This window comes from Bombina bombina, unplaced genomic scaffold (assembly GCF_027579735.1).
Source record: "Bombina bombina isolate aBomBom1 unplaced genomic scaffold, aBomBom1.pri scaffold_480, whole genome shotgun sequence".
In the NCBI taxonomy this organism is placed as follows: domain Eukaryota; kingdom Metazoa; phylum Chordata; class Amphibia; order Anura; family Bombinatoridae; genus Bombina; species Bombina bombina.
Genome location: NW_026512338.1, coordinates 304,995 through 331,183, shown reverse-complemented (window position 1 = coordinate 331,183; position 26,189 = coordinate 304,995). Strand labels below are relative to the sequence as shown.

Here is a 26,189-nt window from a genome sequence, read left to right as displayed (position 1 = left end):
TCTAACGACAAAACTCCAGCCGCAGAAAAAATGATCGGAACAGCCAATAGAATGCGAGCTCAATCTGATTGGCTGATCGGATCAGCCAATCGGATTGAACTTGATTCTGATTGGCTGATTCCATCAGCCAATCAGAATTTTCCTACCTTAATTCCGATTGGCTGATAGAATCCTATCAGCCAATCGGAATTTGAGGGACGCCATCTTGGATGACGTCCCTTAAAGGAACCGTCATTCGTCGGGAAGTCGTCGGTGAAGATGGATGTTCCGCGTCGGCGGGATGAACATGGATCCGGAAGAAAGAAGATTGAAGATGCCATTGATAGAAGACTTCAGCCGGATCATGGACCTCTTCAGCTCCCGCTTGGATGAAGACTTCATCCAGATCATGGACATCTTCAGCCCCCCGCTTGGGCTTGGATCAAGGCATCGGAGCCAGGACGGATCGGTGTGATACCCGGCGAGGTGAAGATAAGGTAGGAAGATCTTCAGGGGCTTAGTGTTAGGTTTATTTAAGGGGGGTTTAGGTTAGATTAGGGGTATGTGGGTGGTGGGTTGTAATGTTGGGGGGGGGTATTGTATGTTTTTTTTTACAGGCAAAAGAGCTGAATTCTTTGGGGCATGCCCCACAAAAGGTTCTTTTAAGGGCTGGTAAGGTAAAAGAGCTTTGGACTTTTGTAATTTAGAATAGGGTAGGGCATTTTTTTATTTTGGGGGTCTTTGATATTTTATTAGGGGGCTTAGCGTAGGTGTAATTAGTTTAAAATTGTTGTATTTTTTTTCTAATGTTTGTAAATATTTTTTTATTTTTTGTAACTTAGTTCTTTTTTATTTTTTGTACTTTAGTTAGTTTATTTAATTGTAGGAATTGTATTTAATTTATTTATTGATAGTGTAGTGTTAGGTTTAATTGTAGATAATTGTAGGTAGTTTATTTAATTAATTTATTGATAGTGTAGTGTTAGGTTTAATTGTAACTTAGGTTAGGATTTACTTTACAGGTAATTTTGTAATTATTTTAACTAGGTAACTATTAAATAGTTATTAACTATTTAATAGCTATTGTACCTGGTTAAAATAATTACAAAGTTGCCTGTAAAATAAATATTAATCCTAAAATAGCTACAATATAATTATAATTTATATTGTAGCTATATTAGGGTTTATTTTACAGGTAAGTATTTAGCTTTAAATAGGAATAATTTATTTAATAAGAGTTAATTTATTTCGTTAGATTTAAATTATATTTAATTTAGGGGGGTGTTAGGGTTAAAGTTAGACTTAGCTTTAGGGGTTAATACATTTATTAGAGTAGCGGTGAGCTCCTGTTGGCAGATTAGGGGTTAATACTATTTATTATAGGGTTATTGAGGCAGGAGTGAGGCGGATTAGGGGTTAATACATTTATTATAGTAGCGGTGAGGTCCGGTCGGCAGATTAGGGGTTAATAATTGTAGTTAGGTGGAGGCGACGTTGGGGACGGCAGATTAGGGGTTAATAAATATAATATAGGGGTTGGCGATGTTAGGGCAGCAGATTAGGGGTACATAGGGATAATGTAGGTGGCAGGGGTGTACGGAGCGGCAGATTAGGGGTTAATAATAATATGCAGGGGTCAGCGATAGCGGGGGCGGCAGATTAGGGGTTAATAAGTGTAAGGTTAGGGGTGTTTAGACTCGGGGTACATGTTAGAGTGTTAGGTGCAGACGTAGGAAGTGTTTCCCCATAGAAAACAATGGGGCTGCGTTAGGAGCTGAACGCGGCTTTTTTGCAGGTGTTAGGTTTTTTTTCAGCTCAAACAGCCCCATTGTTTTCTATGGGGGAATCGTGCACGAGCACGTTTTTTAAGCTGGCCGCGTCCGTAAGCACCGCTGGTATCGAGAGTTGAAGTTGCGGTAAATATGCTATACGCTCCTTTTTTGGAGCCTAACGCAGCCATTCTGTGAACTCTAAATACCAGCGGTATTTAAAAGGTGCGGCCAGAAAAAAGCACGCGTAGCTAACGCACCCCTTTGGCCGCAAAACTCTAAATCTAGGCGACTAAAATTACAAAAAATAAAAAAAAACTACCATTACAAAAAATAACAAACAAAAGTATCCAAAACAATAAAAATTATTCCTATTCTAATACCCCCTTTAAAAAAAAAAAAAAAAAAACACCCAAAATAAAAAAATCCCTAATCTATAATAAATACATTTGTTTGTTAATTTGTGTAATGTTTTGTTTTTTTTTTTCGTTTTGGGTTTTGTTTTTGTTTTTTGAATAGCCATTTTTTATTTTTAATGGGCAGTAAAAGAGCTGAATGCCCTTTTAAGGGCAATGCCCATACAAATACCCTTTTCAGGGCAATGGGTAGATTAGGTTTAACTTTATTTTTATTTTGTGGATTTGGGGGGGTGAGGGTTTGTAATGTTAGTGGGTCTTTGTGTTTTTCTTTTGTAGGAAAACAGCTGATTTCTTTAGGGCAATGCCCTACGAAAGGCCATTTTAAGGGCCTACAAAAGGCCTGTTTAAGGGCCCTTCTTAGTTTATTATAGATTAGGGATTTTTTTTTTATTATGGAGTGTTTTTTTTTTTTTTTTTTTTTTTTAAAGGGGTATTAGGAATAGGAATCATTTTTATTGTTTTGGATTATTTTGTTTGTTATTTTTTGTAATGATAATTGTTTTTTTTTTTATTTTAGTGGGTTTTTTTTGTAATGGTAGTTTTTTTTATTTTGTAATGTTGGCTTTTAGTGTAAGGCAGCTTAGGTGTTATTTTTATTTCACAGGTAAGTTTGTATTTATTTTAACTAAGTAGCTAGTAAATAGTTAATAACTACTAACTAGTCTACCTAGTTAAACTAAATACAAACTTACCTGTGAAATAAAAATAAAACCTAAGCTAGCTTCAATATAACTATTAGTTATATTGCAGCTAGCTTAGGTTTTATTTCACAGGTAAATTACTTTGGATTTAGATTTAAATAGGTATTATTTAGTTAATAATTTAAACTTTAATTTAGGTCTATTTAAATTATGTTAAAGTTAGGGGTTAGGTTTAGGAGTTAATATAGTTTAATTTAGGTTGTTGCGATGTGGGGGCCGGCAGATTAGGGGTTAATTAATAGGTTTAGTTAGTGTTGACGATGTGGGGGGGTGCAGTTTAGGGGTTAATATGTTTAGTTAGTGTCGGCGATGTTGGGGAACTGCGGTTTAGGGATTAATAGGTTTAGTTAGTGTTGGCGATGTTTCGGAACGGCGCTTTAGTGGTTAATTGTTTTAGGTAGAGTTGGAGATGTGGGGGTGTGGTTTAGGGGTTAATATTTTTAGTTTTTGTTGGTAATGTGGGGAAACTGGTGGTTTAGGGGTTAATACTTTATTCAGTGATTTATTTAGTGCTGGCGATGTTTGTGAACGACGGTTTAGGGATTTATAGGTTTAGGTAGTGTTGGCGATCTGGGGGGGGTGCAGTTTAGGGTTTAATAGGTTTTTCCGTGTAGGGGAACTGTGGTTTCAGGGTTAATAACTTTATTTAGTTAGTGTCGGCGATGTAGTGGGTGGTGGTTTAGGGGTTAATAGGTTTAGGTAGTGTTAGTGATGTGGGGGGACGGCGATTTAGGGGTTAATCGCTTTATTTAGTGGCGGCGTGGGTAGCGGCGGTTTAACATAATTTTGTTTCAGCAATTGCCGGAACATTAGTTCAATTTGGTCTGTAAATAAAAAGATTCGGTCCGACATAAAAAATAATGCCGTAACGGTTTCGAATGCATCCGAATTTCAAAATTCCGAATGACACAAATACATTATGAAACCAAATTGCCGACATATATCGAATTATTACAAATGTTTCTAACCAAAATTTTTTACGACTCCAATCAAAACAAAGCGAACAAAATTTTTCGATTGCGCACAAGTCTAATGAAAAGGTTTGGGATCAGCCAAAATAGCAAAATAGATTTGTTCTGCTGTTTTTTTTTCTTTTTTAAATGGGTAAATAATTTGGCCTATTCCATTAGATCAGTGACATATTTGATGTCATTTTAAACAATACTATGGAGCTATTGTTGAGGCTGCTGCATGATCACTTTTACTAATTTATTTAACAGTTGTATTTTTATTGGGGAAATGTTCTTTTGTGATAAAAACGTACGAAAACTCCATCAGATGAAAACTAGACAAGACAAGCCCCTGATATGCAACTGTTTGCTAAGGTTCATATTATGGGCTTTTAAAATGTAAGGACCTCAATTTTTTTGAGCTAGTGTTTTAGTAGTTCACTTCCTGGTCTTCTGTTTTTTGTTTTGTTCCCCTTATTCCATCTTTCCTGACAATTAGCTGAGCTGAAAAGTAGGTTGAGATGGAACTTTGAAGTTTGTCATAAAGTTAGTACCTGTATATAGTAAATTGTTTTGCAGTTGTTATCAGTTAAAGCCAATTATAGACATATATGCAGCAGGGTTAGCCTTGAGAACTCAGCAGGCAGCATTTTAAGGTCTGAGAGTTAGATATTGCTTTATTTTCAGAACTAAATTACATGAAAATGGCTCAAAATAAATATAAATATATTGCAAAACTGTTTCATTACGCCTAATTAAACGTTTTATATAAAAAATGATCAAGGTGTTTACTGTCCCTTTAAGTATTCAGCGGCAACAAGTAAAACATAACCATAATTAATTTATAGTATAAAGATGCAAGGAAGATTTTCTTATGTTTAATAAGAATGACAAATTCTGTCAGTATATAGGACATAGTTTTGCAATGCACAATACAATACTTTTCTTATTCACGCAGAATTCTAATGTTGTTTGCTTTATGTTTATCATTCATAGGAACACTGTGCTTTTTGTAACGTTGTCCAATAATTTAGCCAGAGGCCTTATTCTTCGCTGGATACCTGTGTCAGAAGCGAACAAAAGACCAGAGACAACTCAACATACAGAGAAGAGCAAGAAAGCTCCAGGGAAACAATCAGAGAAATCTAATATACCTCAAGCTGTATCAATTGATACGAACGGTGTTCCTGATGTGAAACTAGCCTTAGAGGTACCATTGAATTTAAACGTAATATACAAGTATACTTGTACGATTTTTATGTTTCCATAAAATAGCTTTAAGAAACTTTTACATGCTTCTGGCACTTGAGAAACTGAAAAAGAACTGCTAAGTTGAAAGCTAAGAGTGATTGAGTATACAGAAACTCCAGGAAGTTCTGCTTCTTTGATATGACATTTAGTTTCAAAATATTGAATGCAATTTCCTTCTGTATTGTTGTGCACCTTAAACTTACACTCCTATAATGTTGAATATAATGTTTTGACGTTATCCAAATAATGCTAAAGAATGACAATTTGAAACTATTCAAACAATACTTAAGAAATATCTCTACTACAATCAGTAGCTTTGAATTGAACATAACATTTTTACATACTTGTTGTATTTTAAGATATACAGTAGTTTGATTGTTGAAGTGTCTTTTTCTGCAATTTATCTTTAGCCTATTTCATCCATATCTTTAGATTTAGAACTACTTTTACTTGGAAAGATCACATACAGTATATAAAGTACCTGTAATAGTATATAGCTTATCTTCTTTCTATTTTAGACTTGCGAATATGCTCTGGAGCTGACAAATGGAAACACACCTGAAGAATTAGTTCCCATTTCAATTCGGCAGGGTGTCCTATCAACATGGGTGAAAGCCAAACAATTGCTGCAGCAGCAAATTGGGCCCAAACTAGGAACTGATGATGAGGTACAGTGCTATAAAGTACTCATACTAGAGGGTTAAAGTACTCTAAAAATTCTGTCTGTATATGAGCAGTACTTACACATGTTAAATGCTATTTAAATTAATATTAATAGTGCAGTGTTGGTTTGGTGCCTCCTATAGACTGATAAAGACAACTGCTTCTGGTTTATTGGTGGAGAGGAATGCACGCCATTTTTATTTTCAGACAATTTAATTTTGAAGAGCTGAATTGAATGTAACTGCAAAATGCTTTCATTAGTTGTAAAAAATTGTTGTGCTTAAAGGGACATGGAACCTAAACAAGTTCTTTCATGATTTAGGTAGAACATACAATTTGAAACAACTTTCCAGTTTACTTCTATTATCAAATTTTCCTTCATTCTCTTGGTATCATTTGTTGAAGCAGCAGCAATGCACGACTGGTTTCTAACTTGTGTGAGCCAATGACAATCGGTATATATATGCAGCCACCAATCAGCAGCTAGAACCTAGGTTACTTGCTGCTTCTGAGCTTACCTAGAATACACCCTTAAGCAAAGGATAACAAGAGAAGGAAGTACATTAAATAATAGAAGTAAATTGGAAAGTTGTTTAAAATCACATGCTCCTTCTGAATCACGAAAGAAAAAAATTGTGTTTAATGTCCCTTTAAACAAAAACATGATCTTTTTTCATGGTAATTTTACCTTCTTTATCATTAAAGGGATATGAAACACAAACATTTTTCTTTCATTATTCAGATAGAGAATACAATTTATAAAATATTTCCAATATACTTCTAGTATCCAATTTGCTTTGTTCTCTTTGTTGAAGAGATACCTAGATAGGTAACGTGCATGTCTGGAGCACTACATGACAGGAAATAGTGCTGCCATCTAGTGTTCTTGCTAATGTATAACATTGTTTTAAAACTGCTGCTATATAGTACTGCAGACACTGAGCTTACCTTCCTGCTTTATCAACAAAGGATAACAAGACAAGATAGAAAAATTAAAGGGACACTGAGCCCAAATGTTTTCTTTCATGATTCAGATAGAGCCTGCAATTTGAAGCAACTTTCTAATTTACTCCTATTATCAATTTTTCTTCGTTCTCTTGCTATCTTTATTTAAAAAAGAAGGCATCTAAGCTTTTTTATTTATTCAGTACTCTGGACAGCACTTTTTCATTGGTGGATGAATTTATCCACCAATCAGCAAGGACAACCCAGGTTGTTCACCAAAAATGGGCCGGCATCTAAACTTACATTCTTGCATTTTAAATAAAGATACCAAGAGAATGAAGACAATTTGATAATAGGAGTAAATTAGAAAGTTGCTTAAAATGTCATGCTCTATCTGAATCACAAAAGAAAAAAATTGGGTTCAGTGTCCCTTTAAATAATAGCAGTAAATTGAAAAGTTGTTTAAAATTCTGTTTCTATCTGAATCATGAAAGAAAAATGTTGGGTTTTATGTTCCTTTAATATATCTAGTTTTCCAGTTTTTGCTAAATATAAATATAAAGTTTGCATTCTAAGCAGCTTTTTTAAAAAAAACGTAATGTCTGTGTGATTGGAACCAGATAAAGCAGATGACGTTTATAGATTGGCAGTAAACCGTTCTATCTTACCCTGGATCCTAAAGGTTGATGGCAATAAAATGTAGTCACATAGCAGCTTTATAGTTGCTCCGGTGAGAATTGTTTTAAACCTTATTTTGAATGTTTTTTATTTCTAGGACAATGATGAAGGACAAAATCCAATGACAAGAGTGCTTGTTGCCTTAGAAATGCATTCATGCAATGGGTTAGGGCTAAAGGACTTTATCGCTCCAAGTCTGTCTCAGGTATGTAATGTAAGGATAGGTTACTACAATGACAGGTGCCAGTAAAGTGCCTAATTATATTATCATTTTCTTTTAATAAAAAAGAAATGGTAACAAAAAATGAATTTCTAGAATATATTAATGAATATAACTGGCTACAAATGAAGTGTTGTACCAGGACTTTTTAATGGGTGCACCACCTGGCTGATTTTTCTGACCACCCGGCTAAAATTGTAACTAATATTAACCTTGAGGGCTAATGACGGCTCAGAGCCGTCATTAGCACTCAGCTACCTTTTTTGCAATCCGGTGGGCCCCCACCCGCTCCTACCCCAGCAATCGAGCCTGCAAAGTGACAGGCATCGCCGGGGATTCCCGTTACGTGCGGTGACGTCACGCGCAATGACGTGATGACGTCACTGCGCAACTTTATTTAAAATTGTCAATACAAAGTATAGGGAAAGGGGGCATGCTGCTTAGAAACCTGTATCTCATGGATCTAAGCAGCTACAGACCCCCAAGACCCAGCATTGGAAAGGTAATCGCCTAACCTTTCCAATGGGGATCTGGGGGGGGGTAACTAAAAAAAAAAATTTTTTTGAAAATAGTAAAAAACAGAAAAATATTAAATTCAGCTTAGCACTCAAAGGGTTAAGATAAAATGAACTAGCATTCAAATCTTTCAATGTTTATTGCACAATTTATCATTAAATACATTTATGTTAAATTATGCAATTAATTAGTGCTTTGGATACCAGAAAATGTTATGATATTAGTAAGTATTATACTGCCCCCACCTGGCTACTTTATAATACCACCCAGCTGACAAAATGTTCTGTGGAGAACATTGGAATGTAACCTGTTTCTACATCTGGTGCTGGAGAAAAGTGAAGATATAATTTTTTCACAATTAGTGCATAAAGTCTTACAAAAAGTGGTAGTTATAAATGGACAAACTAATAAGGGCCCCGTTTCTAAAGCTTTGAATGCTTGGGGCCTGAGTGTTGCAGGCTTGCATAAGTGGGCCTTAAATGCTATTTAAATATCTGGATGATTGACAAGCCCTGTTCTTGTGCAATTGTAACCTTGTCCGTCTGGCTTTTGATAATCGGGGTCCATATGGATAAAGCAATGCAACCAATTTTGCTGTATGCTTATTTAACTTTTTAATAAAGGAAGTGGAGTTTCCTTCACTTACATTCATTTAATTGTTAAATGGACAGTCTAGACCAGAGGTCGCCAACCTTTCAGACCTCAGGGACCACTAAAATCACAATTTTGAATCCTGTGGACCACTAATATGATTTTTTTTTTAAAGGTGTGTGTGTGCGTGTGTATATATATATATATATATATATATATATATATATATATATATATATACACAGTATCTCACAAAAGTGAGTTCACCCCTCACATTTTTGTAAATATTTTATTATATCTTTTCATGTGACAACACTGAAGAAATGACTCTTTGCTACAATGTAAAGTAGTGAGTGTACAGCCTGGTTTAGACATTTAGAAATTTTTTGTTCAAAATAACTAAACACACAGCCATTAATGTCTAAACCAGGCTGTACACTCACTAGTTTACATTGTAGCAAAGTGTCATTTCTTCAGTGTTGTCACATGAAAAGATATAATAAAATATTTACAAAAATGTGTGTGTATATATATATACAGTATATATTGTACATAACTAGTATAACCATAGCTAAGTTTACATTATGTATATATTAACACATTTTTAAGAATTAGTTTTTGGAATTAAACTAAGTGAATGGCAGAACTGAGAGAATACTTCCAAATGACAGATGAAGGGTAAGTGCCAACGTTTGAGCTGGAAACAGAGAGGCAGAAAGTGGGATAAAAATAATTATGTTTAAAAGGACCACAAGACTTCCAAGTCACCTCCCCAGTTAGGAATTATTCAAAACTACTTATGATCATGTGTGCTAGCTGGAGGCGCTGGTTCAGCTTGTATCAGTCGTTGGTATCTTCCTTTCCTTCCTCGGTTGTATAACTAGTGTATATTGCAGGTTACCGGCTCCTTCCCAATATGAAAAGACAATATCACAGATTCAGTAAAAAAGTTTGTCTTTATTTGGCTCAAAACTTGAGCCAAATAAAGACAAACTTTTTTACTGAATCTGTGATATTGTCTTTTCATATTGGGAAGGAGCCGATAACCTGCAATATATACTAGTTATACAACCGAGGAAGGAAAGGAAGATACCAACGACTGATACAAGCTGAACCAGCGCCTCCAGCTAGCACACCTGATCTATTCACACAGACCTTGGGAGAGACTGTGGGACGGCTGCGGTTCACCAGAAGGGGAAAGTATTAATACATATTATACACCTGTTTGCATGTATACTTATGATCATGGACAGACATTGGAGTCATAAATTAAGTTTCTATCAGAAAGCTCTCAATGTGCATGTGAGATAACAACGACTGATATTACTGGCAATTACTATAATACTGGTGGGATATGGCGGATCTGGTGGGTGGCAATTACTGGAATTCAGGTGGCTTTGTGCGTGGGAAAATTATTAGAATTAAAAATAATTACTATTTAATTTAAAAAAAAAGAAGATGGAGGGGAGGAAGACAAACAGTGACGTAAGTCCATCTGAAGGAATTAGGAAAACTGCTACAAAGAGACAGGTAAAGGGAAGAAAATAAATGAAATACAAGAGAGAATTTTTTTTTTTAAGATTTTCTTTTGTTATATACTTTTATTCCACTATTTCAAGCCAATACGATACCAACTTCTGCTGGCTTTAGAATGGAAGCATCTTCCTCCGAGCAGCTAGTTAAAAATACAATCTAGCTACGCAAGTTGTGCAGTACTACACAACGTGCATAGGGAGAATGTAATTTAACTCCTCATCCGTCGGTTTTCACTGAGTTAGGCACTATAGGGAGTTGCTGCGTGGCGGGGTGACACCATCAGAGGAGATTCATTCCTGCTTGATGGTGTCAAGGACCACCAACTTCTTCTCGTGGACCACCAGTGGTCCACGGACCACTGGTTGGCGACCACTGGTCTAGACCCAATACATAATTTTCATTACTTATTGTTACATACCAGAGAAGCATCCAGCAACTGGTCCCACATCTATAAGCTTGTAAGAAGTACATGAAACATTTAAATATTCATAGTTTGTTAGGAGCTGAAAATGGCCGCCAAGCTCCGCCCACCAATTGGGTGTATATTTTGGTATGTTAAGTTTCGCCAATCACCATCGACTTGTGAATACGTTTTCCTACTTGCACACACACAGATTTGTGCATGAGCAATTTGAAATAGCTAACTGAAAAATATTAAACGTGCAATGCTAAACTGTCATACAAGTTAACAGCTAATTGGACAAGAAGAAAGCTGTGGGTGGAGCTTGGCGACCATTTTCAGCTGCTAATAAACAATGATTATTTAAAAGTTTCATGTACTTCTTACAAGCTTATAGATGGGGAACCCATTGCCAGATGCTTGTCTGGTTTGTAACAATGAGTAATAAAGAATAAGTATTGGGTCTAGAGTGTCCCTTTAACTTTTATTTTATAATTGTGGAGTTAACAGAAAAAAATTATTTGTATACTAAAATATCACGTTTTTTTAGATATCAATAGGTTCAAATCAAAATGGCTGGCTACGTTTTTTTTTTTTTTAGAAATGGGATTTCATTAATTTGTATTTATGCAAAAATAACAAAGAGGAATATTAAATATAGATATTTAATCTACAGTCAATACAAAATGGTAGGCCACGTTTTTTTTAGAAATAGGATTTTATTCATTTTTCATTTTTATAGTCAATACAAAATGGCAGGCTGTAGGTTTTTTAGGAATGGTACTAAACTATTCTTTATTTTTACAAATATTTCTTTAATCAAGCATAACTTTAAAAGAACAAGACAATGAATACGCTGGTTGAAATAAATATGACCTTCCTGGCTAGGGTGAGCTCTTTTGCTATCGGTGAATATGAATGGGTAATCCTTGTATTTTAACTGGATTGGGACATGCTGGATTTTTTTTTTTTTATCTTTATTATTTTTTTTTTACATTTAAAAATCAGTAACATCATTTTGCAGTGGTGCATTTATGGAAAAATAAAAACATAGTTTGTTGATAAAGAGATTTTTTTATGTTTTTTTTTTTAACTTTTAATGAGTAGAATGATATTTAAAATGTTATCACTGTTGTTCTTTGAACAGTTTGATAAACATTAACATGCCTGGCTGTATTGAAAGTCAAACAGCAAATTCTATGATTCATCAGAAGCAATTTCAATTAACTTTGTGTCCTAAAACAAGTTTGATATTGACAAAGACAATTAATTTAATCTTAACACAGTTTGGCTCACCTTCATTTACTTTCTTAATTTCACTTCATATTTAGAGTTATTGTAAATAGTAAGTATTTTATCACAAGGAAGTACATTAATTAATCAATTTTCCTATTAGATATTCAAAATGGCTTCTGAATGTATCTGGTCAGATCCACTTATTGAACTTCAGACACTAACAAGATTAGCACATTTTGCGTATAATGCACATGACCATGAACTGGTATTGGCATGTTCCAAGAAGGCTTTAGAATTCAACAAAGAGACTACTGCAAAGAAAATTAATACGTAAGTAAATTATATTGTTAAAGTGTTTTATCACCTTTAGTTTATTTTTTGGGGGGCACAAATTGTAAATAAATATATATATATATATATATATATATATATATATATATATGTCACTACATAAGGAACTGTAGAATATTGCATCATGCCTTTTAGAACATGTTTTACATTATTATGAAAACGATTTTGGTATTAAAGGGACTGTAAGGTCAAAATGAAACTTAACCCCTTGAGTGCTAATGACGGCTCTGAGCCGTCACAGAGTTTCCCACTCTGGTGCTAATGACGGCTCAGAGCCGTCACTAGCACTCTCCCACCTTGAGGAAGATCTGGGGGCTACCACCCGCTCCTACCCCGGTGATCGGGCCTGCATAGTGACAGGCATCACCTGGGGTTTCACGTTATGTGCTGTGACGTCACGCACAATAACGTGATGACGTCACTGCGCAACTTTATTTATATTTAACAATGTTAAGTATAGGAGCAGGGGGCATGCTGCTTAGAAGAATGTATCTCAGGCATCTAAGCAGCTACAGACCCCAAGACCCACCATTGGTAAGGTAATCGTCTAACCTTTCCAACAGTGTATGTCTTGGGGATCTGAAAAAAAAAAAGTTAAAAAAAATGTTGTTCAAAAAATAAAAAAAAACCTTACAAAATCTTAGCACCCAGGTGGGAAAGTGCTAGGGTTAAAGGGACAGTCAAGTCCAAAAAAAAAAACCTTTCATGATTCAAATAGGGCATGCAATTTTAAACAACTTTCCAATTTACTTTTATCACCAATTTTGCTTTGACCTTTTGGTATTCTTAGTTGAAAGCTAAACCTAGGTAGGCTCATGTGCTAATTTCTTATACCTTGAAGGCCGCCTCTAATCTTAATGCATTTTGACAGTTTTTCACCACTAGAGGGTGTTAGTTTGTGATTGTCATATAGATAACATTGTGCTCACGCACGTGAAGTGACCTAGGAGAAAGCACTGATTGGCTAAAATGCAATTCGGTCAAAAGAACTGAAATAAGGGGGCAGTCTGCAGAGGCATAGATACAAGGTAATCACAGAGGTAAAAAATGTATTATTGTAACAGTGTTGGTTATGCAAAACTGGGGAAAGAGTAATAAAGGGATTATCTATCTTTTTAAACAACAACAATTCTGGTGTTGACTGTCCCTTTAAATGGATTGGACAGAAGATGACATTTTAATCAGCTTTCCAGTTTACTTCCATTAGTTTTCTTGGTATCATTTGTTAAGGTATCCTAGGTGAGCTCAGGAGTGTGCATTTGTCTTTAGTCATCTGGCAGCAGTGTTTGCAACAATGTTTATAGCAATGTTATATATAGTTGCAAACACTGCTGCTATAGAATGCTCGCAGCACGCTCCTAAGCTCCTACCAGCTTACCTAGATTTACTCTTCAACAAAAGATACCAAGGGAGGAAAGCAGATTTGATGAAAAAAGTAAATTGGGAAGTTGTTTAAATTTGCATACTCTATCATAATCGTGAACATTTTTGCTGTTTTTTAAAGGGATATTCCAGCCAAAACTGGAAACCACATGGGTGCATTTCGGTATGGAACAGAAGCAATTTTGTAATATACATGTATTAGCAAAAATGCTTCTAATAAAAGCTATAGCTGTCAGAGAGCCTAAGGTGCTTGTACCATCTGTTAATGACTCAATTTGTTAATTGCTGACATGATACAAGCCCCACTGGTGGTCTGAGCAGCTGCAATATTTAAAATGTGGGTTCAGTGACAATATCTAGCTTTGCTTCATATGCACGTGCAGAGAAAAATGTCGACACTAAAACAGTGATAACTTTTACTAGAAGCATTTTTGCCAATACATGTATATTGCAAATATGTTACTATTCAAAGATATAATTAATCTATGTACATTTATATTTTGACTGGAATGTCCCTTTAACCCCTTAATGACCGCAGCACTTTTCCATTTTCTGGCCGTTTGGGACCAAGGCTATTTTTACATTTCTGCAGTGTTTGTGTTTAGCTGTAATTTTCCTCTTACTCATTTACTGTACCCACACATATTATATACCGTTTTTCTCGCCATTAAGTGGACTTTTTAAAGATACCATTATTTTCATCATATCTTATAATTTACTATAAAAAAAATTATATAATATGAGAAAAAAATGGAAAAAAACACACTTTTTCTAACTTTGACCCCCAAAATCTGTTACACATCTACAACCACCAAAAAACACCCATGCTAAATAGTTTCTAAATTTTGTCCTGAGTTTAGAAATACCCAATGTTTACATGTTCTTTGCTTTTTTTGTAAGTTATAAGGCAATAAATACAAGTAGCACTTTGCTATTTCCAAACCCCTTTTTTTCAAAATTAGCGCTAGTTACATTGGGACACTGATATCTTTCAGGAATCCCTGAAAATCCCTTAACATGTATATATTTTTTTTTAGAAGACACCCCAAAGTATTGATCTAGGCCCATTTTGGTATATTTCATGCCACCATTTCACCGCCAAATGCAATCAAATAAAGAAAATCGTTCACTTTTTCACAATTTTTTTGACAAACTTTAGGTTTCTCACTGAAATTATTTACAAACAACTTGTGCAATTATGGCATAAATGGTTGTAAATTATTCTCTGAGATCCCCTTTGTTCACAAATAGCAGACATGTATGGCTTTTGTTGTTGCTTTTTGGTAATTAGAAGGACACTAAATGCCACTGCGCACCACAAGTGTATTATGCCCAGCAGTGAAGGGGTTAATTAGGGAGCATGTAGGGAGCGTCTAGGGTTAATTTTAGCTTTAGTGTAGTGTAGTAGACAACCCAAAGTATTGATCTAGGCCCATTTTGGTATATTTCATGCCACCATTTCACCGCCAGATGCGATCAAATTAAAAAAAACGTTAAATTTTTCACAATTTTAGGTTTCTCACTGAAATCATTTACAAGCAGCTTGAGCAATTATGTCACAAATGGTTGTCAATGCTTCTCTGGGATCCCCTTTGTTCAGAAATAGCAGACATATATGACTTTGGCGTTGCTTTTTGGTAATTAGAAGGCCGCTAAATGCCGCTGCACATCACAAGTGTATTATGTCTAGCAGTGAAGGGGTTAATTAGGTAGCTTGTAGGGAGCTTGCAGGGTTAATTTTAGCTTTAGTGTAGAGATCAGCCTCCCACCTGACACATCACACCCCCTGATCCCTCCCAAACAGCTCCCTTCCCTCCCCCACCCCACAATTTTCCCCGCCATCTTAAGTACTGGCAGAATGTCTGCCAGTACAAAAATAAAGGGAATCTTTGTTTTTTTTAAAAAAAAATTGTATAGCATATTTACATATGCTGCTGTTTAGGATCCCCCTTAGCCCCCAACCTCCCTGATCCCCCCTCAAACTTCTCTCTAACCATCCCCCTTTGCCTTTTTGGGGGCCATCTTGGGTACTGGCAGCTATCTGCCAGTACCCAATTTGCAGAAAAAAAGTTTTTTTTTTAATTTTTCCCCATTTTTTTTCTGTAGTGTAGCTTCCCTCCCACATACTAAGTAAACACCCCCGGATTCCGCTTTTTATTTTGATTATTTTTATGTTATAATACACTGATGAGCAAATCCTATGGTGCATATTTTCTGTAGTGCAGCGGTTCCCACCCGCTCCCTCCCGTGCACGCGCCCGCCCCCTCCCTATCGTGCACGATCCCGCCCCCCTCCACATCACTGGACCCATCGATGGCCGCCACCCGCCTCCCACGTCGGCTCCCACCCACCAACGATACCGGCCATCGCTGTCCGGTGCAGAGAGGGCCACAGAGTGGCTCTCTCTGCATCGGATGGCCATACATGGTTATTGCAGGATGCCTCCATATCGAGGCATCACTGCAATAACCGGAAAGCAGCTGGAAGCGAGCAGGATCGCTTCCAGCTGCTTTCCACACCGAGGACGTGCAGGGTACGTCCTCAGGCGTTAACTGCCTTTTTTTTGAGGACGTACCCTGCACGTCCTCGGTCATTAAGGGGTTAAATCAGAAATTGTAAGATGTATGAGGTGCATATTATATTTTGAAGAGTAGTCATTTTCGTATTGTTTTAGCAAGTATTCTACATCCGTTTTTACAATTTGATTACAAATGTTTTAACGTCAACTTTACTGCTGTCTCTTCAGCAAGGGAGAGGTATTCTTTGAGCGTGGTAGAAAGATGAACCCTCCTATACCTATGTTTGTTGCATAAATTATTATTATTATTGTTATTGCTATTATCATTAAATCAGTATGTTAAATTATGCAATTCATTTTTGGTTCGGATAACTTAAAAGGACTTGAAACCCAATATTTTTCTTTCATGATTCAGATAGATTATGCATTTTTTTTAAACTTTCCAATTTACTTTTGTTTGTTATCAATTTTGCTTTATTCTTTTGGTATCTTTTATTGAAGACGCAGCAATGCACTCCTGTGAACTAGCTGAACACATTTGTAAGCCAATGAAAATGAGCATACAGGTTCAGCCACCAGTCAGCAGCTATCTCCAAGCTCCCAAGTCTATCTAGACATGCTTTTCAACAAAGGATACCAAGAGAATGAAGCAATTAGATACTAGAAGTAAATAAGTTGTTTAACCCCTTCACCCAGTAATATTTTGGCTATCGTACCGCAAGACATATACATACGTCTTAGCTTCAGGAAGCTCCAGCAGTTTCGGCTGTTAAGTTACAGCCGAGAGCTGGAGTTTCTGAAGCTCCAGGCATCTGCCGCATATGAAACTGGAGCATGAGCGGCGCTCCGGTTCCCTGTGAGGACAGATGCGTGATAGTTGCAGACTGTGACACTGTGTGTCATCGTCTGTAACCATCTTCTGTTGGTGCTGGCGGGAGGGGTGTGCCTTATGCTGCGGAAAAAAATAAATAAAGAGACAGGGAGGGATGGGGCAGCTACACTACAGAAAAGGTTTTTGGGGGTTGGGGTGCCCTAACTAATGTTCACGGGGGGGGGGGGTGACACTACGCTACAGAAAATAATACAATAAAGAAGATTTTTTTTAATTATTTTTTTAAACAGACAACTGCCAGTACCTAAGATGGTGCCTAAAAGAAGGTTGGCGGTAAGGGTAATCCTACACTGCAGAAAACATCAAAATAAGTAAAAAATATTTTATATAAAAAATATTTTATATATAAAAAAAAAGCATTATATTTTCATACTGGTAGACTATCTGCCATGACCAGTGGGGGTTGTGGGAGGGAAGAGAGCTGTTTGGAAGGGATCAGGGGTTGGGAAGTGTCAGGTGGGAGGGTAATCTCTACACTAAAGGTAAAATTAACCTTTTATGCTACCTAAATAACCCCATTCACTGATGGGAATAATAGAAGTGTAGTGCGCAGTTTCCAGAGAAACTTTTACAACCATTTGTGCCATGATTGCACAAGCAGTATGTAAATAATTTTGGTGAGAAACCCAAAGTTTGTTAAAAAATGATATTTATTTTTATTTGATTGCATTTGGCGGTGAAATGGTGTCATAAAATACAACAAAATGAGCCTAGATCAATACCTTGGGTTCTCTACTTAAATATATATAGTTTTGACAAGTAAATAAAAAAAATATGGCTTTATTTCTGTTTATATGGAGTGATAGCAAAAATGCTTAAAAGTCTGTATTTTGGGCAAGTTTTTCTTTGAAAGTCCCCGTAGTGAAAGGGTTACAATTGTATACTCTGAATCATGAAAGAAACATTTTAAGTTTCATGTCCCAATAAGTAACATATATTAATAACAGAAAGTGTTATAATATTATAATATTTAAAATAGTACATTGCCCCCGATTGGCTACTTCATGCCACCCAGCTGGTATTTTTTTCTGTGAGGAACACTGTGTTGCATTATGTATACTACAAATTCTGAAAAAGCACATGTGCATGAAGATATTAAAATCCTTGCTCAAAAGAGATCATGCAATAAGGACTATGTTAAACAATTTTAAACTCAGGGAAAAAAAATATACCAGCAACTTGCTTATGGATTACAAATTGGGAGCTCAGAACCTATGTAAGACCCAGAGTCCCTATAGAGTATCATTTACAAAGAAGACAGAAAAGACTTAGTGATTGTCAAGTTTAAAGATATTCTCGCTACTATATAAAGTCCTATAAAAACAGGGGCACTTTAATTAATTTTTCCATCTTAATATGAGGAGAGTCCACAGCTTCATTCATTACTTGTGGGAATACAAAACCTGGCCACCAGGAGGAGGCAAAGACACCCCAGCCAAAGGCTTAAATACCTCCCCCACTCCCCTCATCCGCCAGTTATCCTTCGCCTTTCGTCACAGGAGGATGGCAGAGAAGTGTCAGAAGATTCGGAGTAGTCTCTTATGGAGGGTAGTACTCTTCGGTATGGGACTGGAGTTTCAAGTAGTTTTGTCAGCCTCTCAGTGAGAGCATTGACGAATGTTAGGGTCTGGAAATGCAGGGAGAATCTTTCTGCGAAACCATCCAGACTCGTATTAACAGCTCCTAATCAATCAGTGTTGATGAGTTTCACTGCCTGCTTCTATCACTCAAGTCTATGTCAAGTGCAAGGCTACAAGACTGTCAAACTTGAGAGGCTGTGTGCCTGTTCCACTGCAGAGATTCCGGTAAGATCGTTTCATTTAATCTCATATGATTACGTAAGAAGACAGGTTCACAGTGTGACTCCTTTATCTGTATGGAATCAAGGGTTAATATCTCCGGAAGGAGTTTATTGAACAGAGGGGATTTATACATAACTTGCTTTATTATGTTTTATGCTGCGATATGTGTGAGATGAGGCTCAGGCAGATGTGGAACATTTAGGTTTTACTTTCATTTTTGAGATAAATGTGCGGCCTGTTATTTTTGGCGCATTTCTCTCCTGGAGCAGGGGTGGTCTTGCATGGCACTCCATGTGACCGGGTGTGGTCTCATTGACTTCCTTTTTCCTGACTGTGCGGTTTACAGGAGAAGAAACAGTTTCTCTGTGGGGCCTGGGTCATAGGAGGTGGTGAGTGCCCCGGCCATTGAGGGTATAAAGGTGCCATTTATCTTGTTCTATTGTCCATCTTAAAGTGCAAGCTATGAAGGGCTCTTATGCATTAGAGGGTACTCCCTTTTTTCCTTAATCTAATACCTGTTTTTATTGTGAGGAGGCTACGGTATACCCGCCTACTCAATTATGTTCCACATGCCTCGATAAGATAGTTATATCTAAAAAGACAACAATGTTTAGTACCACTGAGCCTTCCACCTCTGAGGGGTCTCCGTCCCGTGAGATGCGTTCCCTGCAATTATCTCCTACTACACATGCAGCCTCCCATTGCACTGCTAATCATTCTACTGGTGGGGCCCTCTTACCGCAAGACTTTTCTGAACAGTTACAAACGGCAGTGTCTGCGGCCTTCAGTGCTTTACCTCGCCCTGCTAAGCGCAAGCCAAAGGTCAAATATTGCTATCCTTCCCAGGGGTCATCTACCAATTTGTTGAATTTATCTGATATTAGATTATCCACTGATGAAGATGCCTCTGATAGTTCAGAGGAGTCTCTTTCTGGGTCAGAATCTCCTGCCTCTAAACCTCCGGCTGCGGAGGAACCAGACATTAGATTTAGGATCGAGCACTTACGCTTTCTGTTAAAGGAAGTGTTGGCTAGGTTAGAGGTTCCAGAACCTAAATTACCCGAGGAACCTTCTATTCTTAAGCTTGACAAAGTCTATGAGGACAGGGTGCCACAGACTTTCCCGGTTCCCGTAAAGATGGCAAATATTATTAAGAATTAATGGGAGAGACTTGGATCTTCTTTTTCCCCTTCTTCTTTTAAGAAATTGTTCCCCGTTCCAGACTCTCAATTAGAATTGTGGGGGTCTGTCCCTAAGGTGGCTAGAGCTATCTCCATGCTTGCTAAGCGCACCACTATCCCGCTGGAGAATAGTTTGTCGTTTAAGGAGCCCATGGATAATAAGCTTGAAACTCTATTAAGAAAAATTTTTCAGCACACAAGGTACTTGTTTTAACCTGCAGCGGCGGTTGCTGCGGTAGCTGGAGGCGCTACCTATTGCTGCGACTCTCTATCGGAGATGATCGAGGTGGAAACTCCCCTTGATGAGAGAATTAAGGCCTTGAGGGTAGCTAATTCTTTCATCTGTGATGCAAACATGCAGATTATTCGCCTGAATGCCAAAACATCAGGTTTTTCTGTTCTAACCCGTAGGGCTCTCTGGCTGAAGTCTTGGTCTGCTGACATGACTTCAAAATCTAGATTACTTTCCCTTTCATTTAAGGGGAAGATTCTTTTCAGTCTAGGCCTGGACTCTATAATATCCACAGTCACTGGGGGCAAAGGTGCCTTCCTACCGCAGGATAAGAAGAATAAACCTAAAGGACAAGGTCCTAATTTTCGTCCCTTTTGTTCGGATAAATCCCAATGCCAGCAGCCCTCCGCGAAGCCTGATCAGTTCATGGGAACTTGGAAACCATCTCAATCTTGGAATAAATCCAAGCAGAACAAGAAGCCTGCCGAAACAAAGTCGGCATGAAGGGGCTGCCCCTGATCCGGTGTTGGATCGTGTGGGGGGCAGACTATCTCTCTTTGTGGATGCTTGGATGGGGGACGTGCAAGACCCTTGGGTTCTAGAGGTCATTGCTCAGGGTTACAGGATAGGTTTCAAATCTCATCCTCCCAGGGGCAGATTCCTCTTATCCAACCTGTCTTCAAGACCAGAAAAATGAGAAGCTTTTCTAGGGTGCGTGAGGGATCTCTCCTCCCTAGGAGTAATTGTGCCAGTACCTCTATCAGAGAGAGGTCTAGGGAACTACTCAAACCTTTTTGTGGTCCCAAAGAAGGAGGGTACGTTTCGCCTGATTCTAGACCTAAAGTGCCTAAACAAGTTTCTGTCAGTTCCATTGTTCAAGATGGAGATGATAAGGTCTATTCTGCCCCTAGTTCAAGAGGGACAGTTCATTACTATGATAGACTTGAAGGATGCTTACCTTCATGTGCCAATACACAAGGATCACTTCAAGTTCTTAATATTCGCTTTTCTGGACCAGCACTTCCAGTTTGTGGCTCTTCCTTTTGGTTTGGCTACTGCTCCAAGAGTCTTTACGAAGGTTCTGGTGGCTCCGCTTGTGGTGGCGAGGTCCAGAGGTATTGCAGTAGCGCCATACTGGGACGGCATCCTGGTCTAGGCTCCGTCCTGCGGCTGGCGGAAGACCATTCAGAAGCTGTTCTTCTTCAATCTCATGGATGGAAGACAAACTTAGGAAAGAGTTCTCTGGTCCCCAGTACCAGGGTGGAATTCCTGGCCACGATAATAGATTCCATATCCATGAGGATATTCCTTACAGACCAGAGACGTTGTAAAATTTCTTCCAATTGTCTTGCCCTCCAGACCTCCTCAGGGCCATCTGTGGCCCGGTGTATGGAGATAATTGGGCTCATGGTGTCCAGCATAGATAATATATCTTTCCATTCACCAAGTTCCATCTCAGACCTCTTCAGCTGTGCATGCTGAGGCAATGGAACGGCAACCACTTAGATCTGTCTCAACAGATTTCTCTGGACAACCGGTCGAGAGAATCGCTTGATGGCTCTGTCCAGATCGCCTGTCCCAAGGAATATCCTTCTTGATACCATCCTGGGAGATTGTGACTACGGACGCAAGTCTCTCAGGATGGGGAGCCGTTTGGGGTGCCAGGAAGGCACAGGGCCGGTGGCCTTGAGAGGAATCTTTTCTCCCGATCAACATTTTGAAACTTCGAGCAATCTTCAATGCTCTGAAGGCTTGGCCTCTTCTGGGTTCGTCCCAGTTTATCAGATTACAACCGGACAACATTACTTCGGTGGCGTACATCAACCATCAGGGGGGAACGAGGAGCTCCCTAGCAATGAGGCCCACAACTGCTCGCTGTCAGCGATCCACATTCCAGGAGTGGACAACTGGGAAGCGGATTTTCTCAGCAGACAATCCTTTAATCCGGGGGAATGGTCTCTCCATCCCAAGGTGTTTGCGGAGATTTGCAACAGATGGGGGCCGCCGGAGATAGATTTCATGGCGTCCCGACTCAATTCCAAGCTACCCAGATACGGGTCGCGGTCCAGGGATCCTCAGGCAGAGCTGATAGATGCATTAGCAGTGCCTTGGAAGTTCAAACTAGTTTACATCTTTCCACCGTTACCACTTCTACCTTGAGTAGTGGCCCGCATCAAGCAGGAGCAAGCTCTGGCAATCCTAATTGCTCCAATGTGGCCGTGAAGGATGTGGTTTGCAGATCTGGTGGGGATGTCCTCATCTCCTCCACGGAGGTTACCTTGTCGCAGAGATCTGCTGGTACAGGGTCCCTTTGTTCATCAGAATCTAGATTCTCTGAGGCTGACTGCGTGGAGATTGAACGCTTAGTCCTAGCCAAGAGAGGTTTTTCTGAGAGAGTGATTGATACTCTCATTAAAACTAGAAAGCCGGTCACTCATCGCATCTATCATAAGGTGTGGAGGACCTACTTATTCTGGTGTGAAAAACAGGGATTCCCCTGGCATAAGGTCATGGTATCCAGGATTCTTTCCTTTCTCCAAGATGGTTTGGAGAAGGGACTTGCCGCTAGTTCCTTAAAGGGACAGATTTCGTCTCTATCTGTGTTATTGCACAAGAGGCTGGCTGAGCTTCCTGATATACAGTCTTTTGTTCAGGCTCTGTCTAGAATCAGGCCTGTGTTTAGATATTCCTCTCATCCGTGGAGTTTAAATCTGGTTCTTAAGATTTTGCAGAGGGCTCCATTTGAGTCCATGCATTCAGTTGACATTAAGTTACTGTCTTGGAAGGTTCTTTTTCTACTGGCTATTGCTTCGGCATGCAGAGTCTCTGAGATGGCGGCCTTGAAATGTGAGCCTGCTTACCTAGTTTTTCATGCTGACAAGGCTGTTCTTCGCATTGGGTTGTGTTTTCTCCATAAGGTTGTGTCTGATCGCAACATCAATCAGGAGATTGTGGTTCCTTCCTTGTGTCCTAATCCTTCTTCTTCGAAGGAACGATTACTTAATAATCTGGATGTGGTTCGGGCTTTGAAATTCTATCTTCAGGCCATGAAGGATTTGATACAGACTTCAGCATTGTTTGTTGTCTATTCTTGGAAGCGCAGAGGGCAGAAGGCTTCTTCCACTTCCCTATCTTTTTGGTTGAGGAGCATTATTTGCTTAGCATATGAAACAGCAGGACATAAGCCTCCTCAGAGGATTACGGCTCATTCAATTAGAGCTGTGGCTTCATCTTGGGCCTTCAAGAATGAGGCCTCTATGGAGCAGATTTGTAGGGCGGCTACCTGGTCCTCCTTAAATACTTTTTCAAAGTTTTACAAATTTGACGTTTTTGCTTCGGCTGAAGCAGCTTTTGGGAGAAAGGTTTTGCAGGCTGTCGTGCCCTCAGAATAGGGTCCGCCTCTCTTTTACTCTCCCGTTTTCATTCACTATTCTTGAGAACTTGGGTATATGTTTCCCACAAGTAAGGAAAGAAGCTGTGGACTCTCCTCATATTAAGATGGAACACATAAATTATGCTTACCTGATCATTTTCTTATCATCTGTATGAGGAGAGACCACGGCCCCCGCCGTTTTCTCCATTGGGCGGACCAAATTTTTTTGTTCTTCTGGCACCATTTATACCCTGATATTTCTGCTACTGTTCCTTGTTCCCTCTGCAGTATGACTGGGGAATGAGGGGAGTGGGGGGAGGTACTTAAGCCTTTGGCTGGGGTGTCTTTGCCTCCTCCTGGTGGCCAGGTTCTGTATTCCCACAAGTAAGGAATGAAGCCTTGAACTCTCCTCATACAGATAGAAAGGAAATGATCAGGTTAGCATAATTTATGTTTTTTTTGAAGACACCGCATTTAAAAAAAATATTTGCCATTTAGAGATGGTAAACATTGCACCTTTATCCGCCTGCATCCACTACTTTCTTTAGCTGAGCGATGACGAATCCGGCTTCATCCAATTGTTGCGTAGCCCCACAAGCTGGATGCAATGTGGGGCACGCAACTATTGGATGAAGCTGAATTTGTCATCGCTCAGCTAAAGAAAGTAGGAGATGCGGGCGGTGGAACAGTGCAATGGTCACCATCTCTTTGTGGTAAATATATTTTAAATGTAGCCTCTTAAACTGTTTTTATAGTAATTTTTTATAGTAGCCAGAATATCTTTAAACTTGACAATCACTTTAGCATTTTCTTCTAACCTATTGCTTAGCAGTTTTTCTTTTCTATTTTTTTTTATGAGCAAATAAACATTTATAATAACAATCACCTAGAATACAAGTTTTGCGCTATAGAAGGTGCGAAACGAACGCAACAAATGTTGCTTTATTTCACCCTCCATAGCGCTGCCTTTATGAGTCTTTTAAAAGCCGCCTTGTGCGTGCGATATGGTTGCGTTAAGCTCCATACCGCACAAAATACAAGCGCTGCTTTGACGTGCTCATGAAATACAAGCGCTGCTTTGACGTGCTCATGCACGCTTTCCCCATAGACATCAATGGGGAGATAGTGTTAGAACAAAACCTAACACCTGCGATCGCAGAATGAAAAGCTCCATAACACAACCCCATTGATGTCGATAGGGAAAAAAAACACCCTAACAAAACCCCACATCTAAACACCCCTAATCTGCTCCCCCCAACATCGCCGACACGTACATAAAGTTATTAACCCCTAATCTGCCTCTCCCGACATCGCCACAACCGAAATAAAGTTATTGACCCCTAATCTGCCGCTCCTGATATCGCCACCACTATTATAAAGTTATAGAGATTTATACCCTAGGTAATCATCACTTAACCACTTCAGTACCACAACAAATTACAAAACCACAGTGCAAGTGATATCTAAAAACAACAATACTTATTAAAATAAGGATACAGGAAAGAGGTATAAAAACGGGTTAAAGCTTATCTGTGTATGCCTAAAATACATATGAAAAATTTTTATATGTGCTTTACCAGACACTAAGCGGTGAATAAATAATTAATTACATGGTACAAAGACATAATTACATAGTACATAGACACCAATATAATATACTAACCTTAAGAAGAGATATAACTCGGGTATATAATTTTACTATAGGCTTATTAATTTTAAAGCTATTAAGTGTCTAAGACAACCAAATAGAGCCTCAAATATTTCTAAAAGTAAAAAAAAAACAGAAAAAGGTATATGAAAATATATATGTGAAATTCATGTACAACCTAATAGATGTAAAACGTGAATAATCTCAGTGGTAGTATGAGACCCTATGTAGTGTATGAAATGGCTGGACAAGGAGTTTGCATTGAAGTTATAAGATACATTAGAGCCCCATAGTGGCTATATTTGATGGAATTAATATGTTTAATGTAATGAATGGATTTTAATCATCAATGAAATAACTAATGTCAAACTCCCTGTTCATTCCTAAAGGTGACCTTGTTTTTAAATTTAAAATCCAAAAAAGTTCCTTCTTGTCTAGGACTTTGCTTTTGTTACCACCTCTTGCAGAGGTATTAGCTAGATCTATCTCTTGAACTGAGAAGTTAGCCTTGTTGGTGAAGTGTATACCATTGAAGTGGTTTGCTACTGTTGACTCTTTTACATAATTCTTGATGTCTCTAGCATTTTTCCCTACTCTCTTCCTGAGCTCCCTAGAGGTTTGGCCGGTATATTGGCATTTACACAATTTGCAGGTGAGCAAATATACCACCCATTGGGTACCACAATTGGCATAAAATGAAATGTCAAATGTTTGGTTTGTGACACTAGATGTGAAACAATTACCTTTTAATACCATAGCGCATGTATTGCAATTTTTGCTGCCACATCTGAAATTGCCTATATGTTTTAGCCACATAGCATCTTGGGAGGGGGCGTGCCTATGTACCATGCTAGCGGATAGTGGTTGTGCCAATGTTCTCTGTCTTTTTGGGACAAATTTGCATTTTTTAACTAGTGGTCTTAGAATCTCATCCCCAGATAGCAAATGTAAGTGT

The 26,189-nt window shown here is 38.3% G+C and overlaps 1 protein-coding gene across 1 annotated transcript in view; it reads left to right on the top strand.

The window, feature by feature from the left end:
• Positions 1 to 26,189, top strand: part of LOC128644243 (cilia- and flagella-associated protein 46-like) — a gene marked incomplete at both ends in the record, with an annotated part of 384,741 nt that overhangs the window by 58,483 nt on the left and 300,069 nt on the right. Inside the window, 4 exon segments of the mRNA XM_053696926.1 lie at positions 4,815 to 5,028; positions 5,588 to 5,737; positions 7,453 to 7,560; positions 12,015 to 12,184. Coding sequence (XP_053552901.1) covers positions 4,815 to 5,028; positions 5,588 to 5,737; positions 7,453 to 7,560; positions 12,015 to 12,184 — 642 coding nt within the window.